The 24,583-nt window shown below is 49.4% G+C and overlaps 1 protein-coding gene across 1 annotated transcript; it reads right to left on the reverse strand.

Moving 5' to 3' along the window:
- Positions 1 to 424: 424 nt before the first annotated feature.
- VPS18 (VPS18 core subunit of CORVET and HOPS complexes) lies at positions 425 to 15,653 on the reverse strand. Its single transcript, XM_068161442.1, has 5 exons — positions 15,523 to 15,653; positions 6,207 to 6,348; positions 5,944 to 6,035; positions 3,353 to 5,223; positions 425 to 2,325 (listed from the first exon to the last, which is right to left on the reverse strand). Exons 1-5 carry the CDS (start codon positions 15,611 to 15,613, stop codon positions 1,597 to 1,599), a joined length of 2,925 nt encoding a protein of 974 aa, XP_068017543.1. The 5' UTR covers positions 15,614 to 15,653; the 3' UTR covers positions 425 to 1,596.
- Positions 15,654 to 24,583: the final 8,930 nt, after the last annotated feature.

Below are 24,583 nucleotides of genomic sequence, written 5' to 3' on the forward strand. Positions count from 1 at the left end.
TAGCAGATTGGGACAGGTACTGAGGACAAGCAGGTGCATTCCTATGAAAGCACTGAAAATGCTTTTCAGAAGACACTATTTTCTATCACCTTAAGTACAAGCAGCACACTTTGTAATTTAGATCACACAGAATCACATTAGGGGATGGGAGGGACCTCGGGAGATCATCCAGTCCAACCCCCCTGCCAGAGCAGGATCACCTACACCATGTCACACAGGAATGCATCCAGGTGGGTCTTGAATATCTCCAGAGAAGGAGACTCCACAACCCACCCTGGGCAGCCTGTTCCAGTGTTCTCTCACCCTCACAGTGAGATCATTCCATTTCAGATCTTTCTGCCAGTTACCTCTGAGATTCAGCCCCCAAAGAGCAGAACTGCACTGAAATTTCAGTTTCTTCATAAATAAATCAAGGAAGCCTTGCTAAACTGCAAAAGTAATTTATTTGTTCCCTCAGCCACAAGGTAGTGATTGCCACCTTCTGGGAAGAATTTTCCAAGGCAGAGTAACAGACAGAAGCACTGACCTGCAGCCTCCTCCAGAAAGCATCACGTACTGTCAGCGAGGCAAAAGGCTACCTGGTCACAAGGTACTGCCTGCAGATGGCAAAGCAGACTGAAGACTAACAGAGCTGCTCTGTAGTCTGCCCTTGAGAGAACCTATGAGCAGATCCCTACTAGAGTACTCAAGTGCAGCCTGAAGAGGACCACAGCAGGACAATACAAGCAGGCTGTGCTCCTGCTTGCAGAGTACCAGATGAAACCTTCTGAGTGCATGTATCAGTCTGGGTTTGAGGTGAGGGCAAAACCAAGACACACCATACAAAGCCATGGTAGAAACAGGATGGAGAGAGGGAGGCAGGGGTGAACAGGCTGGGAAGCATTGCCAGAAACAGTACTTAGAGAGAATTCAGATGTACAGGCTTGTCTGTAAAGCTTGGGGGGAAAGAATTATACACCTTGAACTGCAGGCAAATGACTTCAGCACATTATGAGACACTCCTGCTTGAGAATGATGCACATTCTTGTGTTACATTGTGTAGAAACATGTATTTGTGTAACATGATGTTTACAAAATACATATGCAAGAGCATTTGTTCTTTCATGTCCTCTCCATGTACCTGGTTGCAGACTTCCAGCCAGAAGGAAACAGAAGGCAACTCTAGCTTTGAAAGTGACGAATGAAGGTTACACTGCTTAGTGCTCCTCACTACCTTCCCCTTTGGGCTTGTCTTAACCAAAACAAACACCCCACAACAGACAAATCACCGGCTGGTCTCAGCTCCTCCTGGACAACAAGGCACACCATTAGCTTCACACAGAGAACCTCAGAACTGCAAGCAGCAAATGTCTGCTAAATGTATTCCATTAGGTTAGCTCTAACTATCGCTCAAATCCTTAGACAGCCATAGCTGTACCTCCCCATTTTTCAAGCCTAGTTCACTGTCACCCTGATGACAAGACCCCCCTGCTGGTGCCTCAGAGTTTCACAGAAGCTACCGTGTTCCTGCTTTCGGAGGCTGTATCCCCACCACAGCAGCTCCCCAAGTTGTGACCAGGAGCACCGTGGCGCGCTGGCAGCGGCAGGTTTGGAGGATTACAGCCAGCTCTGCATCTCCTCTTCGTATTTGTGAGGGTCAATGAAAGGTTTGTCGATGGAGCGGATCATCAGCTCGCCGCAGTACACGCACTCGGCTGCCACGATGTCGTCGATGTCGGCTTTCACCTGCTCCCGGCTCTGCTGCCCCTTCCCCAGGCTGGCGCTGTCTGCCTCCTTGGGACGAAGGTGGCTCTTGGAAGGCTGACTGGTAGCTGCCAGCTTCTTCTGAAGATCTTCAAGTTTTGCCTGCTTATAGGCAGGGAGGTTCGGGAAAACAGCCTGGAGGAGGCAGTCATAGTGAAACATGTGACCACAGAGGAAAAGGTAAAAGGGGCGGTTCAGGAGGGGGAAGTCACAAGCGGCACATTTCTCCTGAGGCTCCACGGAGCCATACTTATTTCTCATCTCCTGGATGTCCTCTCGGATTCTCTTGGCGCTCTGTGTGGCTTCCTCCATCTCCCTTTTCAGCTCCTCGATGTGCTTGTTGTAGTCCTCCAGGGAGTTGCAGATTGCCTCCTTGAAGTGGTCAATAGTGACAAAGTCTGGAAAGAAGGGCAGGACGTCTTCGATCTTCAGCAGGGCACAGCTGGAGAGGCAGGCCATGGCCTTCTTCACATCCTTCTCCTCCTGGACAACATGGCGAGCAATCTTCAACCACAGCTTCTTCCGCAGCTCCTCATCATCTTCAGGCAGATCTGCACAGGACTTTGCAAGATCAACATCCACCTGCAAGTTGGAAAGAGATGGAAACCGAGTTAAGCTTCCCTCTTTGATATCCACCGCTCAACTTAAGAGCCTCCTGTCCATTACAGGCGGCTCCAATAGCTTCTCCTGCCTTTTCACTGCCTAGGCCTGCAGTGCTGGCTTCCTCTCCTCTCTACCAGTATTCCCCCCCAAAGATTTGCTTGCTACCCAAAGAGACCAAAGTTCAGCACTACAATTAGGGCAAATCCATGTTACAGTAACTTTGCTGGCCACACATTTCAGCAAAGACACAGCAATGTCAAGAGAAAAAAACCAATCCCGCATCTCCCTGAGGGTCAGACTAAGCTGACAAAGGCATGGTCTGATAATTATCACAGCAGGGATAGGAATTAAGAATCCTGGAAAATGGCTAGACAAGTTCTGCACAAATGCAGATATGTTAAAGGTATTTTATGTTAGAGACTAAGCTCAGCCAGCACTTGTCCTTGTGTCCTCATGCCCCTACCCTCAATTATGGTTTGGAACAGTCAGCTCTCTACTTAAAGTGCAAAAGCACAGAATTACGTTAAGTGAGGCAGGTCTTTCCTCCCAGACTCAGCAGCCCAGTTCCTGTACTGAGGAATCTGTCCACCTCCTCTCAGTGCTCATCTGTTCAGGATCACAAAATCACAGAGTGGTTCAGGTTGGAAGGGACCTCAGAGATCATCTATTCCAACCCCCTGCCATGGGCAGGGATGCCTCTCAACTAGACTCAGCTGCTCAAAGCCACATCCAACCTGGCCCAGGGAGGAGACATCCACAACCTCCCTGGGCAACCTCTTGCAGAGTCTCACCACCCTCATACTGAACAAAATCTTCCTAAGACACAGTCTAACCCTGCTCTCCCTCAGCTTCAAACCATTCCCCTTGTCCTGTTTCTAGACATCCTCATGAAAAGTCCCTCTGCAGCCTTCCTGTAGGACCTCCTCAGGTACTGGCAGGGTACCTTGAACAAGGCAGATCCCTTATAAATGACCACACACAGGCACGGGGGCACACACACACACACCTGCAAGGCGAGATCCACGGCCTCCTCGTACAGCTCCATCACCTTGTAGATGTGGACACAGGCACGGTGGTGGCCGTGCTCCGCGCACAGCCGCAAGGCGTACTTCAGGTCATAGTGGATGCGGTTTGGGTTGGTTCCTGCCTGCTCCAGGTAGGAGAGCAGCGAGTCCGGCCGGCACAGGGCGTAAAGAGACAACAGGTAGTTGTGAATGGCTTGCTGGGTTTCCTCCAGCTGATAGACACAGAACTCCATGTACCTAATGGCTTCGTTGATCTGCTGCGTGCTGGCACTCTGGCTATAGTTGACAAGGGCTGGAATGAGGTTCCTGGCATCCAGTCTAGAGCCCATAGAAATCCAAGCATCAACTACCTTCTTGGGAATATGCTGGATAAGGACTGGAGAGAACTTGTAGAAGAGCTTCTCATCCCTGTGCCTGGACAGCACGTTTAGAGCTTCGTCGTACTCATCGTGCTGGCAGTGATGAGCCACTACACGCTCATAGTCCTGCATGATGACTGCAAAGTAGACCATGTGCTCGGTGTCCCCGTGGCTCGCCAACAGCTCATAGATGGATGCCCTGTTATTAAACAGACACTCCTTGTTCCTAGGGCTGCCCAGGAAGGTGCGGAACTTCTCCCGCGTATCCAGGTAGAGAGTTCGCTGCGAGGGATCTCCCTCCAGTATGCCCAGCCAGTTCAGGTACAGCTCCGTTAGCCACGTGGTCAGCAAAGTGGTCTGTGTCTTCTCAGAAGGCTTTAGGTTACTTAGCTTCTTAAGCAGAAACTCCATCAGGGCCTCCTCTTGCTTGGCTTCAATGAACTTGAGAGCAATTTCCTCAAAGTAGTTCTGGGTCAGCGCGTAACATTTGGCGCTCTCTAGGTACCTCTTGTTCTGGAAGCAGTGCTCTGCCTCCTTTGCCAGCACGATGTCCAGGCACTCCGGACGGTCCTTACAGTACTCTTTGGCTAAATCGAATTTGTTCATGTTCATATACATCTTCCACACGTCTCTAGACTCCCGCTGGACGTGGTAGCGGAACACGACCTTCTCCGTGTGGATCCATATCTGCTGGACCGTGGGATCTTTGATCATGCGTGTCAGGAAGCCAAACTTCTCCAGGAAGAGGTCTTGGAAAACCACCTGCCCGTTCAGGGTGCACACAGCCTTCACCCGGTCGGGCAGCAGCAAGAGGAAGTGGAACTGCGTGAGCACGATGGAGATTGGCTTGTTGACGGTGATGTCGACATCAGAAGGGTAAACCCAGACCCGCTCATCGCTCAGGATGGAGTCGGGACGGCTGTAATCCAAGGTACCGTACAAGACACCGTTCCCCATCATCCAGGCGAAGGAGCGCGGGTTGGAGCGCAGCTTTGGGGTGTAAAAGGCTATCTCACTGAAACCCAGGTTGGCTGGAAACTCCCGGAAGCTGGGCAAATGGTCAGCGTGCATGGCAAAGATGGAGCCGAAGCCCTGCTGCTCTGTCCCTTCAGGTATTTTGCCGACAAACTGGAAGAGTCTCTTTCGGGTGGTGGCTATAATAAAAAATTTCCCTTCTATCCCTCGCTCAATCTCCAAGCAGCAGACCGGGGCCGGTCCTGACTCCTCCTCCAGAGTGTAGACCTGTCGGAAGTACTGGTCGGGATTCGTGCTGAAGAGGCTTCCCTCGCTGACGGAGATTTCAGCCTCGAAGATCTGCCCCTGGGCTGTCCCCACCAGAATAGGCCCAGTGTTGGTCTCCGAACCAAGGAATTTGTTCCAGCCCACGCTTTCAATCAGGTGGCCCTTCCAGCGGGAGAGCGCTCGCACCTTCTGAACGCTTCTGTTCAGGTAAAGGCATTCACTGGTGTTCAGAGCAATCAGCAGATGAGAGCCTGCCAGCGGGACAGGGGCATGGGAAGGAGAAGGAGAGAACAAATTAAGCATGTGCCTAAGCAAGCCAAGTCCCTGAGGTTTCTAATCTTCGCATTTGATAAGCTCTGATATCAACATACTTAACCCAAGACTTTCCCAGGCATTCAGAGGAACGTGGGGGATTTCCACACATTCCACACGTTGCAATTTAAATGCCTCGTCCCAGATGCTCCAGCAGGCAGGTACTCCTCTGTTTCAATGAGTGTTCTAAGGATAAACAGTTCCCAGAGCTCTCTCCTAGCACTGGCAGATAGTGACAGGTATGAGTATCTCTGCCCAAACATTTGGTTTGCCTTTTAAAATCAGCCAAGGCTGCAGCGAGCTGCAGGTGTTTTAGGGTCCACTGTGCAAATTCTTATACACACACACAGAGCACAGGCTGACTGCAAAGATTCTCTTCTGCTGGTTTGAGCAGCCCTGCTCAGAACAGCCCAGCTGCACACGTTCGTTTCAGACAATTCAGAAGCAGCAACATGCACACAACGAGCCAGGGCTTTTCTTACAGCACAGGGACAAATTAGCAGGCAGGGACCCTGGGCAACAGAGTCCTGCCCACTGAAGAACCACCAGTTCTTATCTGCAGCACAGAAAGAGAACTCCCTCACCAGTGCTTGCTATGCACGTTCGATCGCATCGGCTGCCAACCACTGCCTGTAAATATACACAGTCCACTGTCTCACCTGTGTGGTCCAAAAACATCTTGTAGACTTTGGCTTCATCTTTGCGTCCCAGCTCTACCTGGTTAGGTTCATCTGGCTTCCCAAGATCAATCCTGCAAAGGGAAACCATGAAAGCATGCTTCCAACAGAAGTTTGTGTAGGCGTAATTGCTTACTGTTTTCCATACTCAGTTCATGACTTCTTATCCACTTTGGAACTGCAAGCTCTCTGACAACAAGGCAGGGGAAAACAAGCAATAACTTGAAGGCTTCTGGCAACATTACCTGAGAAGGGTGTCTTTCCCAAGGCTCATACAGAGCTGGTTAGAGGAGACCACCAAGCTGTTAATTTTCTCAGGAGGAGAAAAATCAATCCTTTGCTTGTTAAATATTGGTGTTTCCTTCTCCAGCCGTGCATTCACATAACCTGGTGAAAGAACATAAACATTTAAAGCCAAAACAAGACAAAATCCCACAACAATCACCCCACACTGCAAAAAACATCTAGCCTAAAGGACTACAAGGACCACTGTCTGCTCTGAGTTTAACTGAAAAGGGAGTGAGCTCCACAGAGCGTGAACACACAGAGCAGCACTCACGGATAGAATCGGATAGAATCGAATCTAATTGAATAGAATAGACCAGGTTGGAAGAGACCTTCATGATCATCACATCCAACCTATCAACCAATCCAACCCACCTAATCAACTAAACCATGCAACCAGCACCCCATCAAGTCTCCTCCTGAACACCTCCAATGATGGTGACTCCACCACCTCCCTGGGCAACACATTCCAATGGGCAATCACTCTCTCTGTGTAGAAATACTTCCTAACATCCAACCTAAACCTCCCCTAGCACAGCTTGAGACTGTGTCCTCTTGTGCTGGTGCTGGCCACCTGGGAGAAGAGACCAACCTCTGCCTGTCTACAACCTCCCTTAAGGTAGTTGTAGAGAGCAATAAGGTCTCCCCTGATTCTCCTCCAGGCTAAGCAACCCCAGCTCCCTCAGCCTCTCCTCATAGGGCTGTGCTCCAAACCCCTCGCCAACTTTGTTGCCCTTCTCTGGACTCGTTCCAGCAACTCAACCTCCTTCCTAAACTGAGTTCCTAAACTGGACACAGGACTCGAGGTGCGGCCTAACCAGTGCAGTGTACAGGGGCAGAATGACCTCCCTGTTCCTGCTGGCCACACTGTTCCTGATGCAGGCCAGGATGCCATTAGCCCTCTTGGCTGCCTGGGCACACTGCAGGCTCATGTTCAGTCTACCATCAACCAGTACCCCCAGGTCCCTCTCTACCTGGCCGCTCTCCAGCCACTCTGACCCCAGCCTGTAGCTCTGCATGGGGTTGTTGTGGCCAATGTGCAGAACCTGGCACTTGGATGTGTTCAATCTCCTGCCCTTGGACTCTGCCCATCTGTCCAGCCTGTCGAGGTCCCTCTGCAGAGCCTCTCTACCCTCCAGCAGATCAACTTCTGCCCCCAGCTTGGTGTCATCTGCAAATTTACTGATGATGGACTCAATGCCCTCATCCAGATCATCAATAAAGATGTTAAAGAGCACAGGGCCCAGCACTGATCCTTGGGGCACACCACTAGTGCCTGGCCGCCAGCTGGATGTGGCACCATTCACCACCACTCTCTGGGCTTGGCCATCCAGCCAGTTCCTAACCCAGTGCAGTGTGCTCCTGTCCAAGCCATGGGTACGTACAGCAGGGAAGATAAGCAGCAATGTGCTTTCCTGTCTTACCACAGAACTGCAAATCTGTCACAAGGATTTGTGGGCACACAAAATTAGAGAGAGGTCCATAAGATTGTCACACAAACTGCATGAAGAGCTGAAAATTACAGCAGAATCACAAAATAGTTTGCTTTCCTTGGTTGACACTTCATTAGTTCAAGACAGGAATGAATGGCTGGCATTACATAAGACACAGAGAGAGCTCTGGTTTAACAAGCCCATAAAGCTACCCAGGTGACCACTGTGGCTTTAATTAAAAGCTATTTCTCCCTTATTCCATGCTGGTATTGAAGGAGCCACCATAGCTGACATCCACCATTCACAAGCTAGAGCTGTTTTTAAAGCCATGGTGAATTTTTCTGTATCCACATAGCAGATTTCATCTTAGAAAGAAGTCTGATAGATCATTTGCTGCAGGGAACACAGCTGAAATCACAATGATGCTTTTACTATAACCTCATCTTGCCAACCAGAACACTCCCAGCTGCAACTTCCCAGATGTTACTGGAAGGCATGTGAACTACTTATTAGAGCCCAAACAATTACCAGGACCTGCTGCCTGCTCCAATCTCAGCATAAATTGCTTCTTGAGCCAAAAACAAACGATTGCCTTACTGTTCCGTGGCAAATTCCAGGATGGGACCAGATTAACCTAATCCTCAGATCCTTTCATAAACCATGCCTGAAAGCTAAGACATGCCTAGGTAAGACTCTGATGGCTGAAGATTGACAAGACACTGCCATCTTACAGGACACATGCTATGTTCTTAAGCCCAACCAAGGAAACCTAAAAAATCAATGAACTGAAAGAGAGAGCAAATTAGCTCCTGTGGCTTATTAAGTATTCAGCTTGGGAAATGTGGCATCCACAGGAAGCCATGTTGAGGGACTATTTAGGAAGGAAATTTAAGTGAGAAAAGAAGAGAATGGGAAGGCAAGGTCTGACTTGAGGCAAGTGACATGCTTCTGGAGAAGTATGTTAAAAGAACTAACTAAACAAATACAATTTAGAAATGCCCTGCTTTAAAAACCTCATGATCCTGAGTACAGATGGGCAAAGCACAAGATGCAGCTCCAACTCCTCCCTTTGGCTACGACAAAGGCAAAAGCCCAGCCACTGGCAAGTGGTCAAGAAGCTTTTAAGAGAGGTGAACCTGTGACATCATGTGGCAGCACAGAGAAGCAGCATGGCAGATTTAGTTTTTATTGAAGATGGGCAAAGCTCTGCAACCAAACACATATCTTAATATCTTCAGTGATGATGTGGATGAGGAGATTGAGTCAGTCATCAGCAAATTTGCAGATGACACCAAGTTGGGAGAAGATGTTGGTCAGTTAGAGGGTAGAAGGGCTCTGCAGAGGGACCCTGACAGGCTGGACAGATGGGCAACAGGATGGCATTCAACAAATCCAAGTGCCAGGTGCTGCACTTTGGCCACAGCAACCCCATGCAGAGCTACAGGCTGGGGTCAGAGTGGCTGAGAGCTGCCAAACAGAGAGGACCTGGGGGTGCTGATTGACAGCCGCCTAAACATGAGCCAGCAGTGTGCCCAGGTGGCCAAGGTCACTGGTTAGGCCACACCTGGAGTCCTGTGTCCAGTTCTGGGCCCCTCAGTTTAACAAGGACATCGAGACACTTGAACATGTCCAGAGAAGGGCAACGAGGCTGGGGAGAGGCCTTGAGCACAGCCCTGTGAGGAGAGGCTGAGGGAGCTGGGGTTGTTTAGCCTGGAGAAGAGGAGGCTCAGGGGTGACCTCATTGCCCTCTACAACTCCCTGAAGGGGAATTGTAGCCAGGAAGGAGTTGGGCTCTTCTCCCAGGCAACCAGCACCAGAACAAGAGGACACAGTCCCAAACTGCACCAGGGGAAGTTTAGGCTGGAGGTGAGGAGAAAGTTCTTCACTGAGAGAGTTGTTAGCCTTTGGAATATGCTGCCTAGGGAGGTGGTGGAGTCACCATCCCTGGAGATGTTCAAGAGGGGATTGGATGTGGCACTTGGAGCCATGGTCTAGTCATGAGGTGTTGGGTGACAGGTTGGACTTTATGATCTTTGTGGTCTCTTCCAACCTCGGTGATACTGTGATACATGAGACTTGCAGAGGCCATGGCATTCTCTTCCTAAACATGAAGAGCCCTCATGTGCTCTTCCTATGGGGGAGAAAACTACATAAGAGCTCAGATACTCCAGTGAGCTGCAAAACAAGGAGGCATTCATGTGAACCCAAAACCAAGTGATGATGCTCAGTAGCAAACTGCTGGAACATCTTATCACAAAGTTCCATCCGTATCTGTCCCACGAGACAAGTTTTCCCAGCGACTGGACTCCCCATATGCAAGAAGTGTTATATAGCCCTCTGACAAAGAAAACATCAGGCAGCCTCAGTCTGACCACACCACCTCAAGCTAGGAAGCAAGACAGGTTGATACACTGCGAGGGCAACCCATCCGCTTCACTCCACAGGCAAGCGAAGGAGCTCTAAAGCAAGCAGATCCATGCAACAGTTAGCCTGGACAGGAAGGTTAAAACTGAAAGAGATATAGAAAGTTAAGGTCATTCATGGTCAAAGTAGCTAACTAGGAGTGTATAAACATAAAAGAAAAGGAAACCTGAGATAGTATCTCATATGGGGAAAAGACTGCTTCCATCCTAACGAGCACAGGCCCTGCACTCTCTAGACCACTTCAAGGCACACTCAGTAGCTATAGCCTCTCCCAGATTATCCTGGAAAACTAATTTCAGCCCTCTTCCTGCTGAACAAGCCACTGTGGTAGTGGGAAGCAGCCTGCTAACACTACAAATCCTTTAATTGCCTATTGCACCAATGCCTTCTCCATGCCTCTGCCTCACCACTAGATCTGCTAGAAGATTCTGCTAAAGGATTCTCGCTTTAGAGGAAAGATCCACATGCTGGAACAGACAAAGCAACCACCGTCTGAGCAGGCAGCCTTTAGCTGGGCACATTTTCTTACACACTGATCCACACCTTAAACATTATCCATTTATGCAGATGTGTGTCCCTTAATTGCCAGATAAGCAAAACAGGCATTCTTCATTTGAGATTAGGCAGCTGCAACGCCGTGGTTTAAATGCGTTGGTCTGGAATGTGGTTGAACACACGCAGGCAAAGCTCCCAAGCTGCAGGTTCACATGATGTCTCAGCTAGCCAATAAACACAAATGCACATTTATAGACAGAGGAAGGATTGCTCTGATGGGAACAACCCCCCTACCACATTCACTCAGGCTACCTTGAATTTTTTTCAGGTTGCCACCAGGCCAAACAAGGCTGACTGAGACAGCAAGGAAACCCAAACACAGGCAAGAAAGGGAAGAGCTGACCCCTACACACAGGGAGGGGGGCAGAGTTGGGCTGGGCTGTTTTGTGTTGGGGTTGTTCCTTTCTTTCTTTTAATTCACAGTTCAAAGCCAGGGGATTGGATTCCAGCATTCTGGGCTCTGTAAGACTGTATCCATTATAACTGTAGGATCACATTCACTCACATGAGGATTTTAATTAGCACCCATCCCAGAGGGATGAACCTTTAAACTCACAGTTCTCTGTACAAAGGAGGTGCCTAGTTTATAACACACACTCCTTTCAAGCACTTCCCTCTTTCGCCCTGACCCCAATGCATCATAGTACCAGTCAGGGTTGGAAGGGACCACAAGGATCAGCTAGTTCCAACCCCCCTGCCATGGGCAGGGACACCCCACACTAGATCAGGCTGCCCAGAGCCTCATCCAGCCTGGGCTTAAACACCTCCAGGGACGGCGCCCCAACCACCTCCCTGGACAACCCATTCCAGGGCTTCACCACTCTCATGGGGAAGAACTTCCTCCTCACATCCAGCCTGAATCTCCCCACCTCCAGCTTCATTCCATTCCCCCTAGTCCTATCACTACCTGAGATCCTGAGCAGTCCCTCCCCAGCCTTCCTGTAGGCCCCCTTCAGATACTGGAAGGCCACAATGAGGTCACCTCAGATCCCTCTCTTCTCCACACTGAACAGCCCCAACTCCTTCAGTCTGTCCTCATAGGAGAGGTGCTCCAGCCCTCTGCTCATCCTCGTGGCCCTTCTCTGGACACCTTCCAGCACCTCCACATCCCTCTTGTAATAGGGGCTCCAGAACTGGAGGCAGTACTCCAGGTGGGGTCTCACTAGAGCTGAGCAGAGGGGGAGGATCACCTCCCTCGACCTGCTGGCCACACTTCTCCTGATGCAGCCCAGGATCAGATTGGCTTTCTGGGCTGCAAGTGCACATGCCCCTCCCTCTGTTCAGGTGAGATTCTACTGCAGCATTTCCCACCCTGACTTCTGGGCAAATCTGCCTTTAGTCTGTCCCAAAATCTCAGCTCAGCAGTATCAGTCACGTCTAGTGGGCCAGAGTAGGTCTTTTCACGCTGGAACTGCAGTGCTTGCAGTTTACAACACAGCAGTACTTTAGGTTGGCCACAAAGACACTGCTTAGGTTTCTACAACTTTCAGAAACACGACCTGAAATTCAGCAAGTACAGGGAACAACGAACTGCAACAGAGGAATTTCCAACCAAACCTTAAGGGCTGCTTTCAGGAGGTTAACAGTTTATTTCCATCTTTTTCCAAAATCAATTTGCTTGGATTTCAGGTTGCCCACAGCTTCTACCAGCCCCCATTTTGTTCAAAATCACCAATGTGGTCTGACCTAAGAGTAATTAAAGTCTTGATTAGGCTGTGCCTTTGCCATCAAGCAGTTTCCCAAACTTCCCTTGCCAGCAAACTGGCAGATTTCTCATCTCTAAGACAGCCATGACTGGAGACAGTGTTGCAGCAACCAAGAAGAAAAGCTGAGCCCTTCAAAATTTATTTTCAGCAACATGGCTTTTCCCAGCAGCCATTCAGGACACTCACTGTTTATCCACCACTGCCCTAGACAACAGTTGTGCATGTTAAAACAAACACAGGTAACATACCCCCTTCAGTACCTTGACTCAGAGCAACTCTGTGTTTGTACTCAATAACAAACTTAGGTGTGACAGAATTCATTAATTCTTACAGCATGTATAAACCTCAACACCTGGCTCCCCCAAAGGTTAAAAGGGGGCAGCATTGCACATGGAAAAACTAACTTGAAAGAATGTCTCCATGCACTTCCAAACTCGTAACTAAAATGTCAGCTCTGCAGAGCAGCTGGGACTGCTACGGCAGTACCAGGTAGCTGGCGGCCAGGCACTAGTGGTGTGCCCCAAGGATCAGTGCTGGGCCCCATCCTCTTTTAACATCTTTATTGATGATCTGGATGAGGGCATTGAGTCCATCAGCAGTAAATTTGCTGGGGGCAGGAGTTGATCTGCTGGAGGGTAGAGAGGCTCTGCAGAGGGACCTCGACAGGCTGGGCAGATGGGCAGAGTCCAAGGGCAGGAGATTGAACACATCCAAGTGCTGGGTTCTGCACATTGGCCACAACAACCCCATGCAGTGCTACAGGCTGGGGTCAGAGTGGCTGGAGAGCAGCCAGGTAGAGAGGGACCTGGGGGTGCTGGTTGATGGTAGGCTGAACATGAGCCTGCAGTGTGCCCAGGCAGCCAAGAGGGCTAATGGCATCCTGGCCTGCATCAGGAGCAGTGTGGCCTGCAGGAGCAGGGAGGTCATTGTGCCCCTGTACACTGCACTGGTTAGGCCACACCTTGAGTAGTGTGTCCAGTTCTGGGCCCCTCAGTTTAGGAAGGAGGTTGACTTGCTGGAACGAGTCCAGAGAAGGGCAACAAAGTTGGTGAGGGGCTTGGAACACAAGCCCTACGAGGAGAGGCTGAGGGAGCTGGGGCTGCTTAGCCTGGAGAAGAGAAGACTCAGGGGTGACCTTATCACTCTCTACACCTACCTGAAGGGAGGTTGTAGACAGGCAGATGATGGTCTCTTCTCCCAGGCAGCCAGCACTAGCACAAGAGGACACAGTCTCAGGCTGCACCAGGGGATGTTAGGAAGAAGTTCTACACAGAGAGAGTGATTGCCCATTGGAATGTGCTGCCTGGGGAGGTGGTGGAGTCACCATCATAGGAGGTGTTCAGGAGGAGACTTGACGGGGTGCTTGGTGCCATGGGTTAGCTGTTTGGGTGGGTTGGATTGGTTGATGGGTTGGACACAATGATCTTGAAGGTCTCTTCCAACCTGGTTTATTCTATTCTGTTCTAAGAATCCTCTCCTAACCTACATCTCCTTGCCACATTCAACAAACCTTGTGGGGTAGCACCTAACAGGGAACAGTTATTGAACTGAATGTTTAATTTATTATGGAATATACCTGCCATTTGTTTGCTTGCCCTTACATGAATGAAGCAACTCTCTGGTCATCACACTGTGGCTTTCCATTGATTCTACACTTCCCTGAATAGTACAACAAAGGTTCAAAGGCCTTTGCAGGCAAGTTTATTTAACAGCACCACAGGTTGCTTTCTTGGTATCCTTCTTCAGTGCTAACTTTGCCATCGTGTAGCCAACCTACAGGAACCACTCTAAGAACTGAAGTCTTTGGTAAACTGTCCCTGGGTTAGGAAACTAACCCCATGGAGGTACAGCTGTGCACACAGCCAGGAAGGATATTCTAACAGTTGGGTTCCTCAGAGAAGGGAGGGGGCTGAAATAAAGGAAGCAAGCTGCTGAGATGTTCTCAGACAACTGCCACAGCTCTGAATGGAATAGTACTGAGGTGTGGTTGTAATTTGTGACTACACAGGCACGACACTTCATGTACCCCAATGTATCATAGTACCAGTCAGGGTTGGAAGGGACCACAAGGATCATCTAGTTCCAACCCCCCTGCCATGGGCAGGGACACCCCACACTAGATCAGGCTGGCCAGAGCCTCATCCAGCCTGGCCTTAAACACCTCCAGGGACGGGGCCTCAACCACCTCCCTGGACAACACATTCCAGGGCTTCACCACTCTCATGGGGAAGAACCTCCTCCTCACATCCAGCCTGAATCTCCCCACCTCCAGCTTCATTCCATTCCCCCTAGTCCTATCACTGCCTGAGATCCTGAGAAGCCCCTCCCCAGGGAGGGTCTCCACCACACACCACTTCATGGCACTGGGGCTATGGCCTTATGAAGCCCTCCACAGACAGCAGCACCTAAGCTTTGCTAAGGCAACCTGCATCACCTCCGAGCTTCATCAGGAACCGAGTGTCCCCTGTGTCAAAACATTTCACACAGCAAACAGAGAAACAAGCTGCAGCTGAATGTTATGCCATGTACCCAGTGATACAGCTTTTCCTGGAGGCACTCCCCACAGCCTGAGGTGCCCTGCTTCCCACACCACCCCAAACTAACAAGCTACCACCACAGGATGTCAGGGGCTGGAAGGGACCCAAAGAGATCGTAGAGTCCAACCCCCCTGCCAGAGCCATACAATCTATCTCAGGCCACAGAGGAACACATCCAGACGGGCCTTGAAAGTCTGCAGAGAAGGAGACTCCACAACCTCTCTGGGCAGCCTGTTCCAGTGCTCTGTGACCCTCACAGTACGGAAGTTCCCCATTGTGTAGAGGTGGAACCTGCTGTGCTGCAGCTTACATCCATTGCTCCTCGTCCTATCACAGGGAGCAAGTGAGCAGAGCCTGTCCCCTCCCTCCTGACCCCCAGCCCCAGATACTGATGAAGCATCTTGCCTCCCGCCCCCTGAGCAGGAAAAACGCCAGCGGGGCCCCCCATACACCGGAGACCCCGTCAAGAAGCTAAAGGTGCTAGCAGGCCACCAGACAGACGGACACCGAGCCTAGCCCTCCACTGAGAGAGCTGAGAAGTGCTGCAACCGCAGCGCCGCTCTGCCCCGGGGCCCGAGCCAGGCCGCGCAGAGGGGTGCGTGGGCGCCGCCGCGCACCTACCGGAGTGTGGGATGCCCACGCTGGCGCGGCTCTGCTGCACGGAGGCGGAGCGGTAGAGGGAATCCTCGTACTCGTCCAGGATGGAGGCCATGGCCGCTGGGGTCGGCGGCGCCGCAGGCCCGCGCCGGCCGCTTCCGGCAGCGCTCAGCTGACCCGCCTCACGTGGCAGCGCTGCGCATGCGCCGCGTCGCGCGCCGCCCGCGGGAAGCGCCTCCCGGCCGCGGGGTGGCGGCGCTGCTCGCCGCGGGGACGCGTGGGGCAGCAGCGCGGAGCTTCCTGTCCGTAGGAATACCCTGGAAAGGGCTAATCAGGAACAGTGTGGCCAGCAGGAGCAGGGAGGTCATTCTGCCCCTGTACACTGCACTGGTTAGGCCACACCTCGAGTACTGTGTCCAGTTCTGGGCCCCTCAGTTGAGGAAAGATGCTGAGTTGCTGGAACGAGTCCAGAGGAGAGCAACAAAGCTGGGGAGGGGTTCGGAACACAAGCGCTATAAAGAGAGGCTGAGGGAGCTGGGGTTGCTTAGCCTGGAGAGGAGGAGGCTCAGGAGAGACCTTATTGCTCTCTACAACTACCTGAAGGGAGGTTGTAGACAGGCGGAGGTCGGTCTCTTCTCCCAGGCAACCAGCACTGGAACAAGAGGACACAGTCTCAAGCTGCACCAGGGGAGATTTAGGCTGGAGGTTAGAAATTCTACACAGAGTGATTGCCCATTGGAATGTGCTGCCTGGGGAGGTGGTGGAGTCACTATTATTGGAGGTGTTCAGGAGGAGACTTGATGGGGTGCTTCGTGCCATGGTTTAGTTGATTAGACGGTGTTGGATGATACGTAGGACAACGATCTTGAAGGTCTCTTCCAACCTGGTCTGGTCTGTTCTATTCTACGCTCTGGGCTGTGTGCAGACATATCAAGACTTGTGGGTCTAGTGTATATGTGTGTCCCCCGCATCCCTGCCATCCTGTTTGCAGCTGTGTGCATGATGAATCTGGAGGTGTTTAAGAGGAGGCAGGATGAGGCACTTGGTGCCATGGTCTAGTTGATTGGATAGGGCTGGGTATCAGTTGGAGTTGGAGGTTTCTTCCAACCTGGCTGATTCTGTGAATCGCCCCATGAGCACATCATCATGCTTTCCTGGTGTCGGAAAAGATTTACAGATTTTAATTAGCTTGGGTAGCTTGTGCCAACTCAGCAATTGAACCACACCCTTATTGAATCACAGAATTTCAGGGGCTGGAAGGGACCTCAAAAGATCATCCAGTCCAACTCCCCAGCCAGAGCAGGATCACCTATACCAGATCACGCAGGAATGCATCCAGGCAAGTTTTGAATATCTTCAGAGAGGGAGACTCCACAACCTCCCTGGGCAGCCTGTTCCAGTGCTCCATCACCCTCACAGTGAAAACATTTTTCCTTGTATTTATGTGAAGCTTCCTATGCCTCAACTTCCACCCATTGCCCTTTGTCATTTGGCACCACTGAGCAGAGCCTGGCTCCAACCTCTCAGGACTCACCCTTTGCATATTCAAAAACATTGATGAGGTCACCTCTCAGTCTCCTCTAAACTAAAGAGTCCCAGCTCCCTCATTCTCTCCTTGTATGGAAGCTGTTCCACTCCCTTAATCATCCTCATGGCTCTGCCCTGGACTCTTTCAAGTAGATTAGAATAGAGTAAAATTTAGAATGGAATGGAATGGAATGGAATGGAATGGAATGGAATGGAATGGAATGGAATAGAATAGAATAGAATAGAATAGAATAGAATAGAATAGAATAGAATAGAATAGAATAGAATAGAATAGAACAGAATAAACCAGGTTGGAAAATACTGTTGAGATCATCGTGTCCAACCTATCACCCAACACCATCTAATCAACTAAACCATGGCACCAAGCACCCCATCCAGTCTCTTCCTAAACACCTCCAATGATGGTGACTCCACCACCTCCCTGGGCACAGGAAGTGCACCAGGGGAAGTTTAGGCTCGAGGTGAGGAGAAAGTTCTTCACAGAGAGAGTTGTTAGCCGTTGGAATGTGCTGCCCAGGGAGGTGGTGGAGTCACCATCCCTGGAGGTGTTCAAGAGAGGATTGAACGTGGCACTTGGTGCCATGGTTTAGTAGTCATGAGGTGTTGGGTGACAGGTTGGACTTGATGATCTTTGAGGTCTTTTCCAACCTTATTCATTCTATTCTATTCTATTCTATTCTATTCTATTCTATTCTATTCTATTCTATTCTATTCTATTCTATTCTATTCTATTTATTCTAACCGAGTAGAAATTATAACAATGGCATTAACATAAAGACTAATCTCTTGTATAACAATTTTTGGTTTCATCATAGATAAAATTACTAGCAATGTGCATGTATATACCATATGTATAGAACCATTGAATCAATAAGGTTGGAAGAGACCACAAAGATCATCAAGTCCTACCTGTCACCCAACACCTCCTGACTACTAGACCATGGCACCAAGTGCCACATCCAATTCCCTCTTGAACACCTCCAGGGACGGTGACTCCACCACCTCCCTGGGCAGCACATTCCAATGGCTAACAACTCTCTCAGTGAAGACCTTTCTCCTCACCTCCAGCCTAAACTTCCCCTGGCATAGCTTGAGACTCTGTCCTCTGTATACTATATCCTATGTGTATACTCTGTGTATACTATATACTGTGTGTATACTATATATTGTCTATAGAATCATTGAATTATTCCAGTTGGAAAAGATCTCTAAGATCATCGAGTCCAACCATCGACCTAACACCACCATGGCTATTAAACCATGTCCTGAAGTGCCATATCTACACATTTTTTGGACAACCTTTCTGGAAAGAACAAATAAGTGGTGTTCCACAGGGTGTAGGACAGTTTGCAACACAGAGGGATCCATTACAAGACAGAGGAGGTCTTTCCAAACTCAGCTTGCACCTCAGGTGGCAGTGAAGGACCACCTGTAGCAGTGGCATGTAGTGGCACAATGCTGCATCTTTTTCTCTGCCCTTTTACTGGACAACTCACCCCCATAAACTGGGGCTCCAGTTTGTGTCTCTCAGCCTGAGGCCTTCTCCCCAGCACTGAGCCAGATATGCATGTCCCATGCTAGCTGGATCCTGGAGGTTCCCACAGCACTCCTCCATGGGGGTCACCTCCACCTGTTTTGCTGAAAACATACGGTGGCCCTTCCTGACTCAGCATGCCTGCAAGCACTGGCAGGAACCGAGACCCAGCCCCAGCCACTGCTGTTTACCCTCTTTATGTGGCAGCTGTGAGCCAAAACACCAAAACCACATTCCTTTGCTCTCCCATCATCCTGATCATCATAAACAGCAACAGGTCTCTTTCAGCTTCTCCAACGGCACGCACAAATTACTTTAGGTTTAGGGTAATGAGGTAGGAAGGGACTTCTTGGACTATCAGATCCATTCTCCCACTCTTGTAGATACCACATCATATAGGCCTTTCTGTATTCCTATCAAGCTCTGTCTGGAAGCGTGGGTATTTCCCCCCCCGACTGCTCCAGCTCATACCTGTTCCAAATGCTGATCATTCTCACGATTTCAAGCTTCAATTTCCAGTCTAACGTGAGCTGTGGCTAGTCTGAAGCTTTTATTCCTTGTTCAAACGCTGTCCTTTAGAGCACAGGGCATTTTGGAGTGTTAATTTCAGTTGCAAGACTCATCACCAATCGTTCAGATACACTAAATCCATAATTTACCAAATCAAGAAGGTCCTGCTTTTCCCCTCTGAAAAGAAGAGGCAATTGGTTGCCTGGAGCATCTGAGTAGTTCTCTGTATTGGTTGCAGCTTGAGTTCATGGTTATGGAACAGGGGTGAGCATAGTTTGACCCCTCATTTCAGATGAGGTCCCCCCCTTGTTGCCTTCAAGAGCAATGTTTATACTTCTTCTCTTTATAGTCACATTTTTATCAGTAGGAGACTGAAGTGTTGTTTGGTAAGGGGGAAATAAACTGTCTCAAAATATATTGCCCAGGGAGGTGGCAAAAGCCTCATCCCTGGAGGCTTTTAAGGACAGGCTGGATGTGGCTCTGATGTAGTGTGAGGTTTAAGTTAAGGTTCAGTTTAAGGACATTGAGATGCTTGAATGCATCCAGAGAAGGGCAACGAGGCTGGTGAGAGGCCTTGAGCACAGCCCTGTGAGGAGAGGCTGAAGGACCTGGGGTTGTTTAGCCTGGAGAAGAGGAGGCTCAGGGGAGACCTCATTGCTCTCTACAACTACCTGAAGGGTAGCTGTAGCCAGGAGGCAGTTGGCCTCTTCTCCCAGGCAATCAGCATCAGAACAAGGGGACACAGTCTCAGGCTGTGCCAGGGGAAGTTTAGGCTTGAGGTGAGGAGAAAGTTCTTCACAGAGAGAGTTGTTAGCCATTGGAATGTGCTGCCCAGGGAGGTGGTGGAGTTCCCATCCCTGGAGGTGTTCAAGAGGGGATTGGATGTGGCACTCAGTGCCATGGTCTAGTAGTCATGAGGTGTTGGGTGACAGGTTGGACTTGATGATCTTTGAGGTCTCTTCCAACCTTGGTGATACTGTGATACTGTGTGTCCCTGCCCATGGCGGGGGGGTTGGAACTGGATGATCCTTGAGGTCCCTTCCAAACTTAACAATTCCATGATTCTATGTCAGGAAATTAATTTCAGAATCAGTTTTAGAGATTAGCTTTGGGAAACCCTCTTGAAATTTGTGCCCAGATTTCTCAGTGTCCAGCTCTGGGGGGGGTGTTTCTGTTCAAAGCCAAAAATCATGATGTATCATTAGGATTGCAGGTACCATTGCCAGCTAGGTCTGATGAGAAACCTGTGTCTGATTTCAGGGTGATTGCATTGGAAGCCAGATTCTCACCTTATTTGGAAATGAAACATCAGCCTACAGCTAATCTGGGCCCACAAGCCTGCTCTGTCCATCTTCACTGTCATCTGCTGTCACTATTTAATTTGCAAACATGTGCAATAATTACAGCCCTATGTTCACAGGCTTGATGTTCTGAAAAGGAGGGGAGAGCAAGGGTTGCAGGCAAAAGATTGATCAGCTCTTTGAATCACCAGGAGCGTGTGGAGATTTAGATGACTGCATTTTGTGTGTAGTGGTGATAGTGGTATAAGTCTGTAAGAAGGCAGAGAATTAGTGATTGTGGTGATATGTTTGGATTGGAAACTTAAATCCTGGTCTTGGATTATGTATGGCTGTGGTCACATTTACAGTAATTTTTGGCTTAAACAGCATTTTCTCCAAGCTATGGACAGAGCTATCAACGTCTAGATGCTGTATTGCTGCGCAATTCAGCAGCCTTGAGGAACAGATTCTAGATAGTGGCATTAACAAACACATACTGTGTCCAAGGTGCAGATTCCCAGCAGATTAAGCCTGTCTAAATCTGGGCTTCCACAACAGTGTCTCTGTCATTCCAGCTGCCCTGTCCAGCCCACACTTTGTGCCAGTATTGGCCTGTGTATGACTGCAGGGTGAGACAGCTTATTGCCCTGAAGCAGATGACCCTGTGAGCCACCACTTAATCACAAGTGCTGGTGCAGAAGACAGGGCAGGAAGACATGGCTGTGGGAAGAGGTAAGGGCAGAACTAAGGCAGGTCAAGTTTAAATTACTTGAACTGTCCCTGAGGTAACCTAGTGAGACAGTTAACAATTTGAATCAAACCCTGGGCTTCCTCACAGATTTCCACTACAGACATGGTACTGATCATCACTCCACCTCACTGTATACAGAAGGAATGTTCTTATGTTGGTCTTCACCACGACCAACATAAAGAGGACACTGCATTCATAAAAGCCCTGGGCAGATAGCTGTATTTCCCCAAGTGCAACACCCTCTGTAACACCCCAGCAGAGATGGAACTTACAGACATCTTGGTACCTGTTGGGAGGAGAGCGCTGTGGATACCCGTGTCCCCCACCCAACCAAGAGACCATCTGCCAAGAGTGACACTTCCCCACTGACAGGCAGTGTCTTTGAGTGACCACCTGAATTTTTATGCACAGATTTCCTACAGTAAAAGAAGGTCCCGTGGGTACACAGCCCACTGTTACCCATGAGAACCTAAACTGGAACCTACATGGGAAGCCATACAACAATTATCATTTACACTGGAAGAGATCAAAGCTCAAAATGAGTTTACCAGAGCCCACCCCGAATCATTAACCAGCCTCCCAAGCTCACCAAACTCATTGTGAGAAGCAGACTTCCTGCAGACCAGCAAATGCTGGGTGGGACTGTATTATGCCAGAGCAGCAATCACAGACCTGCTTACCACAGCTCCTCTGACACCTTAAGAAGTTTTCCCACAAAGTGAGCTCTCAAGAGCCTGCTTCCCTTCAATAAGCACACAGCGTGCCCTCGTCGAAACTATCAGCCCTAGAATGAGCGCACAAGAACCAGAGAGAAAGGACAGGAAGATGCTTTTACAGCGAGAAGACCTTTTTCCCATCACCTGTGGCTAATACCTCACTTCAAATCCTCAGGAAAGATCTATAAAAGATAAGCTTGAGAACTGAAACTGGTAACCTGGCAGAGGCAGTGGTCTTGCAGCATTTTATGGTTTCCCTGGCGATCCTTTTTCAACCCATCCCCTCACTGTTCGCTGTTAACTGCCTGCCTTTCCCTCTTTCACATGGAGGATATGAACCTTATCACCTTCCTCTTGCTAATTCCCTCACACTTCCAGTTAAGCGTTAACACCTCTTTTCGAGTAAAGTGTCTAGCTGATTAGCATGACGCAATTAACTCAGAGCATTGTCTCCCAGCCTATCCTTACTTTGCAGCTCCTGTTTCAGATTCAAAGGAAGGGTTTTGAGTGCCTTAAACCTTGCCCACTTTTTCACACGCGTCAGCTGATTTATTAAAAGGTGTGCTTTCCTCCAGCAGATGGCAACGTGCTTCTGAAGTGGTTATAGGACCATCTGAGAGGTAGGACTCGCTCCTGTGCGAGTCTGACAGGAGATGAATTTGTCTTTGAGAAAAGAGCCAGGTACAATAGAGGTGCTTATCCTGCGTTGGAACTCCAGAGAAAAGTTCAATTCTCCCCCCTCAAACCACAGCTAACTCTGTCGAAGAAGCAAAACGGAAAAGGGCTGTATTTACAAGCAGAATGAAATGAAATTAAATGAATTCATACACAATATATTCAGTATTTACAGTATATACAAAAATATACAAGAAAGAATGTAACACAGTTAACCTCCCCCCTACCCCCACCCCCTTTTCCCCTCTTCCTCCTTTTTCCCAAAAAGGGTTAGAGAGAAAAGTAATTATTAAGGGAAATTTTGTTAGTTCAAAGCCGTTGTTAAGGGAAGAAAAAGTTCGATATTGCTTTTACTCTTTGCCTCTGCGCGTAGCCAGAGGGGCAGTGAACAGCTGAACCAGAACACCTCTGTCCGCTCTCCCATGGCATTGCTTTTATTCCCAAGGAGCAGCAAAGCAGTACAGAGGCCAGGATAGTTGGAGCTGTGTTCTCACATTGTATCTCTCCTTTTTTCTTCCCCCAGTCTTCCTCAAAAGTGTTTCAAAAGCACCTGTCTCCAGTGCTCGCCAGAAATATCCATTAGCTGCTGGAGATCATAAAGTGTTTTTATTGCCGTGTGGACTAAGAAACTGCAGAGCTCCTATCAATCAAGAGCAAATGCTAGGATCTTTCTTCCTTTGATTTCAGCTGTAGTAATTTTTTCCACGGAGTTGTGCGTTGGGGCTATTTCTGCAGCCCTGCAAGGCTGGTGGAGAAAGATAACAGAGAAGCATTTGACATCGCTTCCTACAGGCTGCAGTGTGACTAGACGAGGCACACCGCAAGGGAAAATCAGACTCAGGCTCTTGTCTTCACCCTTTTGTCTGTCAGTTCTTTAAAGTGGTAATTACCCTTGATTTTTCCCAAGGAGGATGCACACTCAGGTGCATGACAAAACGCTGGCTGACTCAAACCTGGTTGTCTCATTGCGATTATGAAGGCACCGGCCGGGAATCTCGGCTTCTTCAAGTGTAGCTCTTGGCATCACAGGATCTGGTTTGCTCTGGCACCTGCACCCCAGTTTAGCCCCCCTCTCAGTCTAGATCCCCACCCACCTGCCCCTGTGCGTGCCTGTCCTCATCATCCCCTCGTTTCTCCTTCTTCCATGCCTCCTCACACGTAGCACTGTGAAAGGATGCAGGAATGTGATCCAAGGGCATCGTTTGCGAAGGGAGTGTATGGACACACGCAGCCCACTTGTACAAACGCAGGTAAAGCTGAGGCTGGGTTTGCTCAGGGCCGTGTTAAGAGCAGCTGATAATTTTTTCTCTCTGCCCTGATAAGAAGGGAGCCCTGCTATTTTTAAAACCGAGGTCTGCCAGCTCCCACAACTTGCAATGTTTCTCTGAAGCAACGTGAGTAGTTTGAACAGCTTTGCTAAAGATTACAACGGTGGGTCCCACCCTGTGACTTCCAGGCAAATTGGTCCGTGACCACACATAATTATGAAGTTCCAAATGAGATCAGCCAAAAGGGTAACAAAATGATGCTGTCAGAGCTTCTGTGTTGCTCAGGAGGAGGAGGAAGTCAAGACCACGAGCTGCAAAACATCCCAGCATCACTATGTCCCAATATTGTAACACTGCAATTCAGAGGGGAAATTATGTGGAGCAGTTTGAGCTGATCCATAGCTTTGCCCCCACCACAAGAGGCAAGCCCCAGTTCCTTCATTATCTAAATTGGCTCAGTTGTTGGGTTTTAATTTAGTCCTGAGTCTTCTTCTGCTGTAATTCTACAAATGTATAGAGTTGTTTGGTGCTGACGCTCCCACAACCGCCTAAATATATGCATTGGTTTCCACTGTAAATCGCTGTGTACTCTAATGGATCAGCTTCCCTCTTTCATTCAAGAGGCTACAGATGATAGCACAGCCCAGCTGGGTAACAGCTGAACACTAGGAGTACCTGAGATCTATATTTGGTCTTCTGCACAGGATTCTCAGTGAATGGGAATTCACATCGCGAGGAGTAACGTCATAATTGGTCCTAATTATAATTTCTGGGAGAGTGGCCAAACATGGCCTTGCAAACTG

Source organism: Melanerpes formicivorus, unplaced genomic scaffold, assembly GCF_026170545.1.
Source record: "Melanerpes formicivorus ecotype bairdi unplaced genomic scaffold, bMelFor1.0.p_v2 SCAF_58, whole genome shotgun sequence".
Classification (NCBI taxonomy): Eukaryota; Metazoa; Chordata; class Aves; order Piciformes; family Picidae; genus Melanerpes; species Melanerpes formicivorus.

Coding starts and splice junctions, on each gene's coding strand:
- VPS18 (XM_068161442.1), bottom strand. CDS start 15,613: ATGGCCTCCATCCTGGACGAGTACGAGGATTCCCTCTACCGCTCCGCC. Junction 6,349..15,522: donor CGTGGGCATCCCACACTCCG/GTAGGTGCGCGG, acceptor TTCTTTCACCAG/GTTATGTGAATGCACGGCTG. Junction 2,326..3,352: donor CCGTGGATCTCGCCTTGCAG/GTGTGTGTGTGT, acceptor TCCAACTTGCAG/GTGGATGTTGATCTTGCAAA.